General features: G+C 38.8%; 1 protein-coding gene across 1 annotated transcript in view; it reads right to left on the bottom strand.

Annotated features, from left to right (window-relative positions):
* Stk32a (serine/threonine kinase 32A) overlaps positions 1-17,902 on the bottom strand; it is a 100,187-nt gene that overhangs the window by 40,419 nt on the left and 41,866 nt on the right. The window contains exon 4 of the mRNA XM_028777215.1: positions 10,547-10,720. Coding sequence (XP_028633048.1) covers positions 10,547-10,720 — 174 coding nt within the window. The remainder of the gene's footprint in view (positions 1-10,546; positions 10,721-17,902) is intronic.

The following is a 17,902-nucleotide window of genomic DNA, read 5'->3' as shown; positions in this document are numbered from 1 at the left end:
CTCTCCCCAGGTAGGTGGTACATTTTAAAGGGTCTTTGTAGCCGTGTGACACACACCAAGAGGGCAGGTCCTCCTGTTTTCACAGTGTGCTACTCATGCTCATTCATTATTTGCTAGCATGGGACCAGCTGCTGAGCAGAGCAGAGCAACATAATACCCTTATTACTGCACTCCGTTTTGTTCCTAGGGCTCAAGTAGCCCCTTTGCTACAGCCGTTAGGAAAAGGGAGCATTTGCAAGGCCTCCTGATCTATTTAAGATAAGATTTAATAAGACTAAAAGGAGGGGCCTTTTCTTAAGCACTCCACAGAAGATATTAGCCTGAAACCCAAATCTAATATTTCAATGCAATAAACAACAGATGTTGTCAATGCACTGAAAGCAAGAAAGGCAAACCTCAAGCAGAACGCACATCCTGGGAGGAATAACTAATAACATCATCTATGATTACCTTTAGGCATATAATTTTCTCAGACTAAACATATGCTATGGTAAATGAGGAAAAAAAAAAAACCAACCCATAACCTCCTTTACAGATACATGAAAGCCAAAGGAGGCATCCTCAACCAGAGAAACCAGATAATAATGCTGTAGATAAGAGACATACTTCACCAAACTTAGAAGATAATAGCAGGTCCTGCACCTCTCCTGGGCAGCACAGTAGAGATGGCGCTAGGGACAAAGGGTTAGATGATCTGGTCTGAGGAAATGAGAGCGAGAGAGCTGACCCTGCCCTTGTTGTCTGCTGCACTGGATGAGCTAGCCAAGGCAGTGCTGGAGAGCTTGCCCTGTTAGGGTGCAGGTAAGCTGGTGGGCTGAGCAACTCAACTACCTCCCAGGGCCAGATTCAAGGTTTTAGGGTGGCCCATCCCAACATCTACCCTATCTATGATCTGCTGGGGTGCATGAAAGGGCCAATTCCCCAGAACCAAAGCAGCAAGATCTCCATGACATAGAGCAACAACAGGATATCTGAAAGGATATCCCCGTAAGGATCTCCATGAGGATCCAGTGTAGATAGTGTAGCAGAAGCCAGGGGGCCTGAAACAGAGCAATGCCTCCTTGCAATGAAGATTTTCAAGTAAAGAGGTATGAACAAACGGGTATACTATGTAACACACTGTGACACACTACAGCTTTCAGGACAAGATGTATTATTATTATTATTATATCTTATTCTATTTTCTTTTTTTCTTTTTTATTTGTTACTAGTTTTTTTTTATTATATCATATCTATAACACACACACTTCACATAATGATTTTCAGTATACAGTTCCGTGGCAGTAATTATGTTAATATTCAGAGTCATCACCCACTGTCTGACCGTGTCGCCATCTCCAAATCAAACGCTATGTCTAGTCAACATTGACTCCTTGCTCCCCGTTCGCTTATTACTAGACACCCACTGTTTGCTTCCAGCACAGTCAGCTGTTCTAGGTGGTCTGTATGCCATAGACTCGCATCCTTTACCACTGGCTTACTTTACTACCTTCAGTGTTCTGTCCATGTTGTGGCGCGTGTCAGATTTTCCATCCCTTATAAGGCTGCTTATTCTATTTTCTTTTGTGGGGGTTGCAAGGGTGGAGGGCAGATACGAAGGAACAGGAAAATGAATGGGACTGGGGTGTCTCAGGTGAAATTCATAAAGATTCAATAAAAATTAAGGGGGAAAAAGTGCGTGTGGTGCTTTGAATAGGTTTGTTTCCCATAGACTCATGTGTTTGATTGCTTGGACCATTAGGAAGTACGGCCTTGTTGGAGTAGGTGTGGCTTTGTAAGAGAAAGTGTGTCAATGTGTAGGTGGGTTTTGAGGTCTCCTATGCTCAGGCTCTGCCCAGTGAGGGAAAGTCCCCTGGCTGCCTGCAAAAGAGAGTCGGCTACTGCTGCCTGTGAATCAAGAGGTAGAACTCTCAGCTCCTCCAGCACCATGTCCGTCATGCTTCCTGCCATGATGATAATGGACTTAACTTCTGAAACTGTAAGCCAGCCCCAAAGAAATGTTTTATTCCTTAGAGTTGCTTTGGTCATGGTGTCTCTTCACAGCAATAAAAGCATAACTAAGTGCACTATTTAATGAGTGGGGATAAAAAAGAAAGAAAACAGGCTGAACAGGCCAGAAGGAGCCAACCACTAAGCAACCCTCCTCCATGGGCTCAGATTTAGTGCCTGTTTCTAGGTTCTTGCCTTGGCTTCCTGTCTTAACTTTTGTTGATCTGAGTGTTGCTAGCTGAAATAAACCTCATCCTCCTTTAGTTTGATTTGATCACAGAGTTTATCATAACAGTAGAAATCAAACCAGACCAGGAAGAATACAAAGTAACACAAAATACATATCAACCAAAATTGTCCTGCAATTGGCTAAGTTGCACTACACAGCTCATGGAACTTTGAGCATGTATGTCAGTTATTTTCATAGGGATGCAACTAAAGCCAATATTTAGAACAGTAATATTTTGGTAATTTAGTTTTGTTTGTTTCAATACTGGGGGTTAAAAACAGCTTCTCCTGAGGAGAGCAAGATCTCTACTAGTCTTTGCTCGGTCAGGACCTTTAGTAGATAATCTTGCATTTGACCTTAGTCTCCATACACTAGCTGCACATGGCCAAGTTACTTGACACTGCCATAGTATTGTTGATCGTCAACTAGGGCACTATGTACAGCATGCTTAGTACCGTAGGGCAAGGTCTTGTCATCTGTATAATAAATAACACTTGTTAAGTCAATTAAGCAATGAAATGTGTACTTTGTGGTATAAATTAATTGGATAAAAGGGCTGGTGAGATAAAAGAAGTAAATACATTCAGGAATGATAAAAACATCTCACCAGGTGACTCATTTCTAAAGGCTTCAAAGCTGAGCTGTCACTGGGTTAACATATTCATTCATTGAACTCGTCTGTCACTTGAATGATTAGTACCAAAAATATCTCATTTTTGCCTATGAGTTATCACCTTAAGAACATAAACACTGACTGCTAAGATACTACAATGTGTGTTAATTAGATGCAAAAGTGACCTCAAGCCTAGATCTCTGCTGCAATACACTAAAGACCTTCAATGAAGGCAAGCATGGTTTGGGTTCACAATTGGATTGCAAACAAAAGCTTGTCTGGTAAATGTGCTAAGAGATGTTTGGTACATTTCAGTGCCACGTGTTCTTCAGACAGTTCATTCAGTCACATGGTCTTCTAGGAGGGAAAGGTATGTGTGGTAGAGAGCAGAGAGATGACGTGCTCTCACTTAAAGATCATCCAGCTGAGTCTTGGGTATGAGGGAATCACTTCTGGTTCCCACATGAAAGAATCTCTTCTTCCTCCACAGAGAAGTTCAGGACTATGCTTTAGGCTATAGAGGAAACTGATATTTAAATGAGGCATAGTACTTCTCTTCAGGAGAAAAGTGGCAAACAGACATTATGGGTACACACTCCCATGGATTTCCACCTCCTGTGTATGTCCTTGAGTAACTCACAGTCTCTTGCTGTAAATAAGTCCTATGTTTGCTTCTTACAAACATTGCATTGGATTACTGGGACTATTGGGGTTATATATTGTTATTTAAATGCTATCCTGCTAGTCAGCTCACTCTAGAGTGGTGGTTCTCAACCTGTGGGTCTCAACTTCTTTGGTGGTTGAATGACCCTTTCACAGAGGTCACCTGAGACTATAGGAAAACATAGATATTTATACTACAATTCTTAACAATAGCAAAATAACAATTCTGAAGCAGCAACAAAAATAATTTTATGGTTGGGGGTCATCACAACATGAGGAACTGTATTAAAGGGTCTCAGAATTGGGAAGATTGAGAATCACTGGTCTAAGGCTTTGATGCTCCACTCTTGTTAAATTTGGCAAAGCAAGCTGTCATAAATCCTGAAGCTTCAAGGGGGAATGAATTCTCCTAATTTCCTGTCTGAACTTGTCTGACCTAATCTTAAAAGAGAATCCAATTCTTGCCACTGAGATGGCAGCTTTGGAGAAACTTCAGTCGTGCTCTACCCACATTTCAAGCCAAAGTGAGAGCTAATAAATGTGGGTTAAATCAATGATTCATTTCTTACACAGGATATCAAACAAAGGTATATCACAGAATGTCTTCTTCCATAGCCAAACAATGGGAATTTGTGAAGCTTATTAAGATTTGCATCAGATAGGTTCACCCATTGTAGATTTACCTTGTATAATCATCCAAAAGAGAGATAATCATCCAATGAGATAGCATACACTCTCCTCATTCATATGTTTACACTAAATTATCTAGCGACCATCTACCTTAATTACTGTGCTGAATGTTGGTGATTAAACACAGGTAAAACATTCTCTACTCGTAAGGAGGTTGCATTTAGGAGTGAGCGAAAACAATCTATGAATAGCATTGTGGTTCCGAAGGCACCATAGAAGCATAACCATGACCACTCGAAACATGTAACTGAGTGTGAGTGACGGTGGCCATTTGTGTGTGCCTAGCCCATGAGAGACTCACAACAGCTTACAGTCTTTTTAATGCATGCTTCCAAATTCACCAGAGCTGTCAAGCCAGGACACAAACGGTCAAGGTTTTAGGCCAATAACTCTTAGTCAGTTTATGTTCACTTGGTACAAAAAACATCTCCCATGCAAACTGTAGCCCACTGGAAACACTGTATCCCTATATTCATGGTATTAATTTACTCTCAGAGACTCTGAAGACAAACTCACCCCCTGGCCCTGTGATTTTAGAAATTTGTTTTGTGTGCTGTGAGCAGTTGATGTAGTCTTGTCGTTGTTAATAACTTGTCTGTGATTAATTTTATTTATATAGTTTTTAATTAATTTATTTTTAGAGATCCCTTTCTTCTTCTGGAAGAGTTCAAAGCACAACAAAGAAATACATTATACATTTTGGTGAAAGACTGCCATTTATGATCCATGGTTTACTTAAGAGAAAAGAAAGGAAAGTAGGAAATTATTATATCTTCAAACTTAAGGATTAATTCTTATCTGCATCTTGCTGCAAAATGAATCTGGCTGCCTTTATTGGTCCCTCTGCCCCTCTCACCATAACAAAGTAGACAAGGGTAGTAAATGAAAACACAATATCCCATGTTCTTCTTGATAATGAATACTCTTTTATTATTCCCTGTTCAATATTTCCACTATCAATAGGAGATAAAATTTTGCAACTGTTTCTGTTGTGCTCTGATTATTTACATGAATTGCCTAATCGGGCTTTGTCTCATTACAATAGGGATTTGGAAAACTATGAGTTATAACTTCATTACTGGGAGCCATTTTTTACTAGATTAAAAATACAATCAAACATCTACTGTAATCTAAGATTACTTACTGTTAACTGTCTTAAACAGTTCATCTCTATGGCCTAAATTCATAATTGAGTCTTCTTCTACATCTGACAGGAGAATGAGGACCAATTCCTTTTTGGACTACAGTAACTAGCTTCCATCAGATAATTCACTGGAGAGACTGTGGCATTCTAATCAAGCTCTGCTCTCCTCACGGGAATTATAATGAATTTGGGCTTTCTTTTTTTTTAATAGAAGCAAACAATCACTTCGTCCATAATTTAAAGCCTACCTTCCTGGTTTAATGTAAATAAGGGAGTATTCAAATAGGGTCTGTCACACTTTGAAAACTAAATCCCAGTTGGTTTTCAATCTGAGAGCACCGGGAAATGTTTGAATTTCTTGACTAATAAAAACTTGTTTAATTATAGAAACCAAAATTCAAGTCACTGTGAAGCTCTGTGACATGATCAACTGTGTGGAAGGAAGCTCCTGAAACTGATAAAAAATGAGCTCAATATTTTGCTTATATAAAAGTTTAAAAATTCAAGTCTATGGATAGAAAACTTCTACCAATAAAGAAATACAGAGCCCCCCCTTATATCTGACATGGAGTTTATGGCCGAAACAGGACATGCAGTGTTTTAGAAAAATAAGGTGCACATTGGTGGCAGAGATGTCAGTGTAAGGAAAAAAATTAAAGCAGAGCCCATTCTGTATTTCTTCAGGGAGCAGATTCTCTCTCTCTCTCTCTCTCTCTCTCTCTCTCTCTCTCTCTCTCTCTCTCTCTCTCTCTCCCTCCCTCCCTCCCTCCCCACTCTGTGTGTGTGTGTGTGGTGTGTGTGTGTGTGTGTATGGTGTAGGGGAGAAATTATGTACTCTCCCCTATATGTATGTTCTCTCCCATGTATGTTCTTCATGTAGGGGAGAAATTATGCACTCATGTGCACGCATGTACTTGTTGGGGCAATAGGTGAGAATTAAACATCCTCAATCATTCTTTCCTGATGTTTTGAGACAAGGTCTCTCACTGAACCTGGAGTTGAACAATTCAGTTAGAATGGCTGGTCAATGATTGTTAGAGATCACCCAGCACAGAGATTGTGCTGTGCACTTTTTACGTGAATCCTGTTGATCCAGCCTTAGGTCATCATTCTTGTTCAGTAAGTATCCTACTGACTGAGCCATCTCCCCAGCCCCTGAGTAAAGACTCTCCCACTTATGCTTTTACTTATGTGGTGGTCTAGGTTCAATTGCTGCTTAGGCTGTTCAAACTTCTTGTAAAACCTGAGTTGTTACAAAACTGTTTCCTTACCTAATGTCTCTTCTTCTCTAATGCATGCCAGCCCTTTTCATAACAGCTTATTTAGCTTCTGGTTTTAGAATATTCTCTTAACTGGTGGTTTCAATGGATCATCTTTGTCTGTACAGTTGGAATCTGAATGCTCGCAGGCTTAAGATGGCCATGCTTACCTTATCCCTGCTCTCTTCAGACTCCAGCAACACTCAGCCTCATTGAGCATACTGTGGTCCAGAGCTCTGCATTTCCTCTAGCTTTGCTTACATTCTGACAGTGTAATTTGGAGTGAGATCCTGAATTCTCAAAATTGGAGTTTCAACTGTGAATTGTGGATGGTAATGCCATAATCTTTCTGGAACTGGGGGAAGTCTGAGTGAAGTAATTTACAAATATTTAGAAGAGTCCCCTGGACTGGAAACTACTGGTAAATGGTGGGCTACTCGTGTTCCATGCATATTCGCTGGGTCCTTAAGTTCATTTTGAATCATCCACCATGTCTGGAGGCAAAATGTAGTTTAACTCTGAACATAGAAGTCCTATATTTCATAGCTGCTGTTCTGTGTAATTGGTTCTTCTCACTTGGGCAAATCTATGATGATGCAAGGATTTTTTTTTTATTCACACATTTTATGTCTTGGAATTCAGAATATAAGTTTTCAGTCTAGTATTCTAAGTAGTAGAAAGATGATTTATTCTGTCATCTTTACATCAATCAAATTGAGCATTTAGTTTGCTCATTCTTTTGAAGGAAGATTTATATTTTTAATTTAAATTTATTCCATGAAAAACCCCAGGCTATATATCACTGAACACCCTGGGAAATAGCTGAACTATCAAGATGAATAAGTATTTGTTGGAATAAATGAAGAAAGAGGTTTTACAAAAAGACTCCTAGCACTAGGAAGCCCGTAATGTTTCTGAACTGATATCCAAGCTTCACGCCCCACATGAACTCCAGTTTCAGAACAACATTATTGTTCTCATTTAAATTCATTAGACAGAGAAATACCCCTTAGTTCACCAGTTTTTAAAGCCATTTGACACCGTTTCGAGATGATAACACATTGAATTAATGCCTGGCATTTTAATAGTAAAAGTCCCAGTTGTTAGACAATTAAAGTGTCTATTTGGTCCCCAGTCATGGAAGAATCTTAACGCTGGTGACATGCCTTTAATTTACCAGAACATGTAAGAGTTTGGACTTATCATCTCAACATTGTTATTTATCTTTTGAAATTAAAACATAATTGCGTTATTTTCCCTACTTTTTCCTCCCTCCCACCTTTCTCATATACCCCAACTTGCTCTCAAATTCATGGCCTCCTTTTGTTTAATTGCTGTTACATATGTATCTAGTTATGTCTGTGAATAGTTCTAAATATACAGATATGGCCTGCAGTGTGTGCATGATGTTACTTCTATATACATGACTTAAAAGCTGGTCACTTGGTTTTGGATAACCAGTTTGGGAACTCTTCTGTGGGCAAGCCTATTTCTCCTCCTCTTAGCATTTCTTAGTAGTTTTTTGCCTAGGGTTGAGGCCCTATGGGCTTTCCCTTCATCCATGCTAGCATGTCAGTTAGTGACATCTGTTCAGGGCCTGTGTAAACAACCATGTCCAGTATTATTATTATTGAAAGAAACCTACTAGCTCTCAGAAGTATGCTGTTCTAATTTTAAATTATGTTACTCAACATAAGGGCCATGGCATGTTGAAATATTTGGCTTTATATGTGCCATATATATTTTTAACGTTTATTTTGTTAATCATGTGTATGTACATGTTTGTGTGACGGTACATGTGTGAAAGTACAGTGCTTTTGAAGTCAAAGGTACCAAACCTTCCTGGAGCTATAGCTAAACGCCATTGTGAGATTACTGACTCGGGTTCAGGGAAACAATCTCAGGGTCTCTGCTGAGTGCTCTTACACACAAAGGGACTTCTCCAGCTCTAATGTATCATATTTTAAATTTGCAATTATTATTTGTTCCCAGTTAGTCATTGACACGGCTCAGCCTGCATTTATTATTTCATCTTTTGACAAATAATGGGGAAGCAAAGGGAAGCTAGGCAGTCATGGCTTTACTCCTGGAGTAGAGGACACAAATAAAATAAGCAATTGGATATCAAAATATGTCAGAGCTTCACAGAAGTGCAAAATGCTTTGACAGCTTATAAAATGCAATACACCGAAGGTGAGTAGGCCCCACAGGCAGCAAAAACACACTCGAATTGCTCTTTGACCCCAGAAGAATGGTGTCTCAGTTTATTTTAATGCCACCTTTGGGATTTCTACCTTTCCTCAGAATGTCATTGCTGGCTTTCTTTCATTCTATGTGAGAAGACTTTCTCCCACCACATTTACTGAGTCTTCTTTTGTTCTGGACACTGGGAGGCACTTTATAGATATCACTGTCTGCAATGCTTAAGCATCAACAAAAACTCTTCATTTGATCTAAGTGTGCCCACTGTACCAATGAAAGTAGACAAGAAGTAACTACTGTGGGAGTATACGAAGCTAGAACCAGGAAGTTCACCCCTCATGTGCTCCATGATTTGATGAGAAGTGTGAGGAGGGAGAAAGGGAAAGATAGAACAACTGCCATGAGGTATGAGTGAGATCCTTCTAGGTTCAGGGTGAATTTCCTTCTGAATTCCTCTCAGAATAAAGCTCTTCCCAGGAAGAGCTGTCAAGAGCCAGAAAACCTGGTCTTCAAAACAAGATTTCAAATTATCCACAAAACAGCAGGTGTGTAAAATCCCTTCTGAAGTCCTGTGTGATTAACTGGTCAACTTTCCATTTCACCACTACTTATAGAGCACTTTCCAATACAAACAGATGGTGTAAAGATGGAAAATTAAACAGTCACTTAAGTCTACCTACTTAGAACCAGAAAGAAAGAAAGAGGATTGGTTCATGGTACCTACAAATTGTGCCTACTAAATATGTCAAAACTATACTAGAATCTTAGACAATTCTTCAAAGATTAGAGAGGATGGCACTGAGGTGACCCACTGTAACTGATGCATGTATTTTATGTATATAATTTGCAGTCGGTATAACATAGCTCTCTCCCACTTAGGTTGGAGTGATTCAGTTTTAGACCCCAACAGGACCAACTGTTAGCAAAGCTTTGACCCACTTTCTTCTTCAGTACAATGGGGACACTAAAGTCAAATGAGAAGTCCTTTTTGGTGCCTCCCAGTGCCGAGCACAAAGGAAACTTCAGTAAAAGTAGTGGATTCAATGGTGATTTGATTACTAATAAGCCTAGGTGATCATTTCATATTTACAAATCATGCTTTCCTCATATTTACTCCTGGTCTAACAGTATCTCCTCTGATCTTTTATCACAGGTTGTTTTGGAGCTACTGTTTTAGAATAAATGAGATATAGCATATGAGATAATCATTAAAGCTAGTCATTTGTTTACAACTGTAACATATCCTTTTCTGCCTACTGGTCATATACCTTTATAATTTTTGTATTTATTTTCTTAAAGCAAGTTTGCTACGTGCAGGAGAGACTTTGATTTTATTGTTCCTGTTAGCAGTGAACATTTGAGAGACTCGTTTAATACGTTGACAGGACAGGAACACATTACACCAAGTTTTCTCCTCGGCCGATTCTCTCTCTCTTCTTGCCCTCTTGTGTGCTTGTACTTCTATTTGAATTAATTAATTTAATATTCAAGTTCTTATCCACTACTAATCATTCTCTTTATATAGGCAGAGTCATTAACCAAGTACAAATAGTTATTGCCAGTGATTTTCAGTTTTGTCATTCACTGTGACCTTGGGAAAATTAACTTTATAAGCCAACCACCTACATGGATAACCTCAAATGGCTGCTGTAATGGCTAAATGAACATTAGATGCCATGATGAGCAAAAACTTGTTCCATGCAGTAGGTTACAGCTTTCTTTCTAACCCATGAGTTGTCTCCTTGGACATGACTGACCTGTGAATGATGCGCTGGCTCTGCAGGTAGTCCAGGGCCATGGCCAACTCACAGATGAAGAGCTTCACTGTGTCCTCCTGGAAGTGGACATTCTGCTGCAGATGATAACGCAGGTCCCCACCAAGTAGCAGGTCCACCACCATGAACATGTCTTCCTCATCTTGGAAGGAATACCTAGAGCAGCATTAGAAAATACGTATCAGGGTTGAAGAGATAGCTCAATGGACAGAGTGCTTGCATGTAAGCATCAGGACCTAAGTCCAGATCCTCTGCACCCAGAGAAAATGGAGGTGTGGTGGTTAGTGTGAGATAAGCCTTGTGTTTGGGACCACACATAGGCAGATCCAGGAACCTCTCTGGCCAGCCTAGCTAACCAAAATAGGAGCTTAAGTTTTGTTAAGACAACCTGAAGAGAAGTAATTGGGAAAGATATTTGGATGTCAACATTTCCACAAAGTAAAAATCCTAACAAATGCTTGAGCCAGGGGTTCTCCAGGGACAAAATGAAATATGAAAGAGAACAGTATCATATCCTTAAGTACAGACAAGAGGGAGAACCCCATGGATGGGGTACAGTTTAGACTGTTGGAACATAAGGTATGATGAGGAAGCCCGAGTTTGGAAGAAAAATGCATGGGCCAATTTTATGACAGGAACTTAATCACAAATTTATAGTCATTGGAGAGTCCCTGACAGGTGTGAAGTCAGCTGTAGGACCAGAGACCAACTCTTCACTTGAAGGATCAGGAAGTCGAGGAGTGGGAGATAAGGCAGAATGCAGACAGCCCCAGGTGAGCCCCTGCTGAATACACAGAACCTCCAGCAAAGATGTGGTGGATGTGTTTATACATACAACACCTCGGTAAAGACATTCTTCTCCTGTGGGGACTTGTTTTGTTGTGCCCATGGCGCAGACATGATTTCTTGTTACAACAAAGTCATCTGAATCAATACTACTTTAATGTGTTTTCGCTTTCTTAATGTCGCTGAAATCCTATTTTGAAGTTTCATTTGCATTATAGCAGTAAGTGCCGGTAAGCCCTACGCAAGGAAGCAAGCATGTAATTCTGTGATGAATTCTCTGCTCAGCAGGAACTGTAAGAACACCAGTGATGGATCAAGTTCTAAAGTTGTGGGAGGATTTATTTTTGATAATGAATGAGAATATCAACAAAGCATTATTAATCTGAGAGAGGTGATGGGCTAATGAAGACCCAGAGTTCCTGGTGTTCACTGGTTCAACAGGCAAAATTTCAGATCCACACAGAAGATGTTAGAAATTACACTCTTAGCAAAATTAAAACAAAATGCTTAAAATGCTTTTTGAAAACTTTCAGATACACGTGCTTGGTATTATCTGTTAGGAGTTATGTTCTTTGCCTCAGTGGGATGACTGGCTGGCTAGCTTTACTTCCAGTTTAATAGACATCAGGAAAACTGCTGGGTCTAAATGCTTCCATTTGAAATCCTTCCAAACTATATTCAGTGCGTTCTAGAGATCTTTTAGTGAGCCACCCTGGAATAGTTAATATGAAATCATACCCGAGGTCTGTTGTACCTCAGGCTGTTCTCAGCAGTGGAACAGAAAGCATACTTGCTCATGGGCTGAGGTGCCGATGGGGTGAGTGAGGATGGAGAGAATGTAGACTGGGTATCAAAAGAAGAGGGGAAAATATCCAGTGCCAATCATACACATAACAAGACGCTAATAGAAAGTTAGCCTGTGGAGCAGAGGCACATTACACTCTACCGCTACCTACCCTCTCAAGTGTAAGAAAGTCACCTGTTGATACACCAGGACGCGCCACACCTATTATTGCACTAAAAAGTGTAAATATTGCTTACACTAAATTCATCCCCAACAAGCAAACATTTTTACTAAGGCTTGAGTTAAGCAGTTTTTATTCAAAGAACAAACTGAAACATGTGCCAGTTGTGACAAGTTAGCTACACGTTCCAACATGCAGGGGATTATTAATCAAAGAGAAAAGCGGCCAAGGCAAGAGGCAACATGCTGCCCTGGCCAGCAGAAATACAAATTCAGTGAGCTGTGAAGTAAGTCTGATACTTAAAAATCAACTTCCTTCCTTAGCTAAACAGATCCAAATCCTACTTCAGGTTCTTAACTCTCAAAAGGATAAGATGAGCATTTTATTTTCTGAAACAACTTAGTTAAAAATATATAGCCATAACATAATTTAGTGATACACAGAATGCTCGGTTCTTATCACAATTTGATGTTTTTCTAATAAAAAAGCCTTCCTTGTAACTCAACAACTTGTCCCAGAGCCTCACTGCTGGGCTTCTGTAGCCTGTGTTTCCTATGTGACAGCATGGAACAGATCTTAGCTGGCTGTGCTAAAATTAACAAATCTATCCCTGATGTATGTGAAATTCACTAGGAAATATGTTCATTAATTCTCCACAGGCCAATCTGATATAGGCTATTTATAAACTGAAGTTCCCCCTTCGCATGTGGCTCTGGTTTTTGTCAATTTTACAAAATCTAACCAGCACAGTAATATTACACACACACACACACACACACATACACACACACACACACACACACACACACACACTCACACACACACACACACATACACACACACACAAAACAAAACGTATGCATGTACATGTTTGTATATACAGAGTGCATGTCTAATAGATATATTTTAAAGATGTAACAATACAGAATAAAAAGGAAATAATGAATGCTGATACGTGTATAAAACTTTCTGCCAAAAGCTTACTTAATCTAAATGATGGAATTTATAAGCCATTTTCAATATTCTAGTTTTTATTTTTGTGTTTTATTTTGCTTTGAAATGCAAATAGATATTAGAAAATGTTTTCTTTTACTTGCATCTAATATTGGTTGCTTCAATGGGAAGAAGACACAACACTGTAAGCTTCTGATCTGTATAAATTAAGGTAGTAACATTCATCAAATACAAACTCAATGTCCATATAATATATAAATGCAAATATTATACAAACATTCCTTTCTTTAATTAGAACTTTTATACAACCTTGGGAGATCAGGGTAGTGGAGAGAATATAAGAGGGATAACTAATACTAAAGATCTTTGAATAGGTCATATGGAAACTTACCTCTATAGAAACTTTCTAAAATATACATATATACATACATGTACACATACATATACACATACACATATAGACAGGGATTTTAAATGGAGTCACTCTATATTAGGAGGAAATACTTTTTGAAAACAACATAGTAATTATATTCAGTGACATGTATGGGCTACCTATTGTCATGTCACTGGTAAATGGGATTTCATAGATTCTACCTCCAATATATTACAGGTTATTGCCATTACCTCCAAAACTTGATGGTAAGTTCTTAATGGTAAAGACACCAGGGATTTGGGGCATAGAGCAAATGAACTGGTACTAACCTAGAAGCTTCTTCATTACTAGATAGCTTCTGTAATGCAGCAAGGGTCTAAGAATTCTACTAGGAAGGAAAAGGTAATCAGCAGTCTTACTTAACTATGAAACCTGAAAGCTATAACAGTGCGTATTCTGACAAAAAAGGCCCAGCAGTGTACTGTTGGCATGAACATTATGTGGGTAATCAATCACTTTATGATTGGATTTAAAGCCCGTTCCACAAGACAGAATACATTCCAAGTACAATTAATTTGGCCAAACCTACATGGCTGGCTAGGCCCTAGGCCTGATGGGAGACCCAGTAATATTATTCTGCTGAATGGACACAGCATTAAACTGTCCCTTATGTTCTTGTTTTAATACACATATATCAATGCATCTTTCAAGCCTCATCAATGAACTTCCTTTTTAGTATTTGGTGATTAAAACAGAAGTCAGCATGCATAAAAGAAGAAATGTGGAGCACTCAGCTCTAAATAGGACTTCTATACCCATCCCCTTTTACAAGACTCAAGGATCATCATGAAAGAGGAGACAGAAAAAAACGTGAAAGATGAGGGTGGTGAATTGCTGCAGAAAAGCAGTATTATTTTTAGACATACAGGGCAGTTTACCCATGAATCACCACCACTATGACTATGTGCACAAGACCTGTGTAAGATCAAGCCGGACAATCTAATCATGGAAGGAGAGTTTGGGAATTCCCACCCATATCTGGGGAGCCATTTGCAATTGATGGGTACTAGGGGAGGGCAACTCATGTCAACATTTAAGAATCTGCCCATGTTCCAGTAGAGGTCCCACATCCATGCACATACAATCAGCACTAAGTGAATTCAGTAAGTTTGGGGAAAAGAATGGAAAGGTCGTAGAGGAATTGGAGAGAACGGAGTGAAGGGTAGATGTGATGAAAACACACAATATTATATATGAAGTACTCAAACAATAAACTGTTCCTTAAAAAAAACCTTTATAGAGCCTGTGGGTCTTGTATTCTATGGCTTCTCTATAGCTTCCCTGACCATCATCTTTTATATCTAGCAAAAGTTTTATTGAAGAAATCAAATCATTTCTGCTACAGCATTTCAACAGCCTGGGATTCTGCAAATTACATGCATGCGCTGTATCTGATATGCTTCACAAGTCTGTATTTTGTGAAAATTGGTAGATTGATCTAGGGGCTTACAAAAATTCAAGGTAGATGTATTGTTTATATGGGAGAGTGCAAAACTATTTTACAGATGAGTCTATGTACTTTAATAAACACGTATATAATCAATAGATTTATTTTGTGATGTTATCTGCCATCATGCATCGCTGTCTAGAGCCTGGGGTTCCTTCAGAGTAATACAATTGAACTCTTATTTCTCCTTTATGTTTTAAATGAAATACTTTAATAGAGAAAAAGATTTAATAAACTCTTTAGCTATGATGGGATGCACTTCATATAGGGAAAATTAAAACAGATGTTTGAAAGTGACCTCTCCTTTAGCAATGATTTTCAAAATGATTTGTTTCCTAATACTTTCCAAAAGCAACCAACACATTTTTTAAAAAATATCCCAGTGAGCTCATGGGATGGATGCTATCGTGCCTATTTTTATTTTGTTTATAATGTCCATACTTGAACCAGGAAGCCATAATCAAGCAATAACACATACATTAATATGATCTAATAAGCTTCTTTACTTTTTTTGATATAAAAACATTTTACTAGCTACTTTGTATTGTTCATATTCCAGACAAATGTAGTTGTTGGAAGCTCTCCCTCTCTCGCTCACCATCTCCCTCTTTCCCTCTCTCCCTCTCCCTGTCTCCCTCTCTCTCTCTCTGCCTCTCCCCTTTCTCCCTCTCCCTCCCTCCTTCCCTCCCTCCCTCCCTCCCTCCCTCCCTCCCTCCCTCCCTCCCTCTCTCTTTCCCTCCCTCTTTTCTTCTTTCAGTAATTCTCTCACATACATTAAGATATAAGTACATATGCAGACTCAAGTGTAATCTTCAATAAACACATATTAACTTTTACAATGAAAGTATGTCCTTTCTCCATCACTGAAGGTGTTGGTGTGTATGTGCTAACTACTCCATCAGACACACATAATGCTGTCAGAATGGCAGCATTGGCACTGAACAAGGCATCGCCGAAAACTCTGTATGTTGCTTTTACTCTTCTTGTTATTAGGATATTTCCAACTGATTTAGCACAGTAAAGTTGCTGTCAGTAACTCTTGCCACAAACTGGATACAGCATGCATACTATGAGTAAGAGCTTAGCATTCTTGATGAATTCTAACAGGGATTGATGCAATGGCTGCATCATTTTACATGTTCATCAACAAGGGTACTGGCTCCAGTTTTCCCACAGCCTTTCTAGAATTCACTACCCTTTGCTTTTAAAAAATGTAGTCCTTGCAATGCACAAGAGGTACAATGGCTTTTATATTCAATTTCCTAATGTTTACTCCTGTTCTATGACTTCCTGAGTAGCTATTGAGTACTTGTCATTTTGGAGAAAAGCCTCTATTTACAGATCATCAGTTTTTAAAATAAGGTTTTTTTTGCCCTCTTTTTATTTTTGAATTAAAAGTGTCTTCTGTAGACACTCTTCTGTATGTAATGCTCTTATTATGTATATTATTTATAACTCTATCTATTTTTTATCATTTTACATGGTGTCATTTCATTTCTTGACCACAACTTTAAAGAACATGTATTTAAGTTACTAGTGTCCGATGTATCTTTTACACAGTAGAATACAATAGAATGTGTATTTTAGTACACATTCTATTAAGTCATACCTAAGAAACAGCTGTCTAATGTATGGACTTGAAGAACTACTTCTTTGTTTTTGTGAACATTCCTTGATTTATCTCATGTTTATATCTATCATTCGTTTGGGTTAACTTTTGGATATGACGTACACTACACCGTGGTCCCACTCTCTTGCTTTTGGATGCCCGGTCATCTCATTGCCATTTGCTGAAATACCTCTTTTTTCAGTCCTGGATTTTCTTGGCACTTTGGTGAAAAGTCAGGAAACAATGTGAGAATTCCCTTTTAGTTTCTCAGTACTACTCTCTGTCTGCCTTTAATGCCTGGTACTCTGTCTTAATTCTGAATCTTGGTAGTAAATTATGAGATGGGGAAGTAAGAACCCTTCAACTTTGTTCTCTCTGATAAAGACTGTTTCAGTTAGTCCTTGAATTTCTATATGATGTTTTTTTTTGAGTCAAGGTCTCACTAAGTAGTCTTGGCTGGCCTAGAACTCATTATGTAGACAAGGTTGGTTTTAAACTCATACAGATCTATGTGCTTGACTTCCTGATTCCTGGGATAGTTAGTTTAATTCTTTCCACAATAACAATGGTGTCCTTGTTACTCATTTCATAGTTAGGCAGCCATGTAGGTGAGCCTTCATGGATGCAGCTTCTGACAATTCCAGTGGTCATAACTCCACATCAAACTCTATGGTTTTCAGACTCTTATCCTCTTTATGCTCTGTCTTCTTCAGTGATCCCTGAACCTGAGGGGTTTCACACTTTACATTTGGTCTCCATTATAATGAGAAATTTCATGATACAGACTGAGCAGGTTGTATTTGTGCATTTATAAATGCAACACACACACATAGACACACACACACGCATGATCAATCAATCAATCAACCAATCAATTAAAGAAAAAAGAGGCCATAGATTTTAAAGAGAGCAAGAGACATACTAAGGTTTAGAAGGAGAAAAGAGAAGGGAGAGACAGTATAATATTATAATCTCAAAAACAATGTATTCAATTTCTTTTAAAGTATGCACCACCATACCCAGATCTTTGTGAATGTCAAGAGCTATTTATGGACTCCTATTTTTTGTCTTTGTTTGGTTTTTATTCTCATTCTCATTCTCTCTCTCTCTCTCTCTCTCTCTCTCTCTCTCTCTCTCTCTCTCT

Source organism: Grammomys surdaster, unplaced genomic scaffold, assembly GCF_004785775.1.
Source record: "Grammomys surdaster isolate TR1022 unplaced genomic scaffold, NIH_TR_1.0 278, whole genome shotgun sequence".
Lineage (NCBI taxonomy): Eukaryota > Metazoa > Chordata > Mammalia > Rodentia > Muridae > Grammomys > Grammomys surdaster.
Note: the sequence above shows the minus strand (reverse complement) of the source record. Positions and strands in the feature narration are given on the sequence as shown.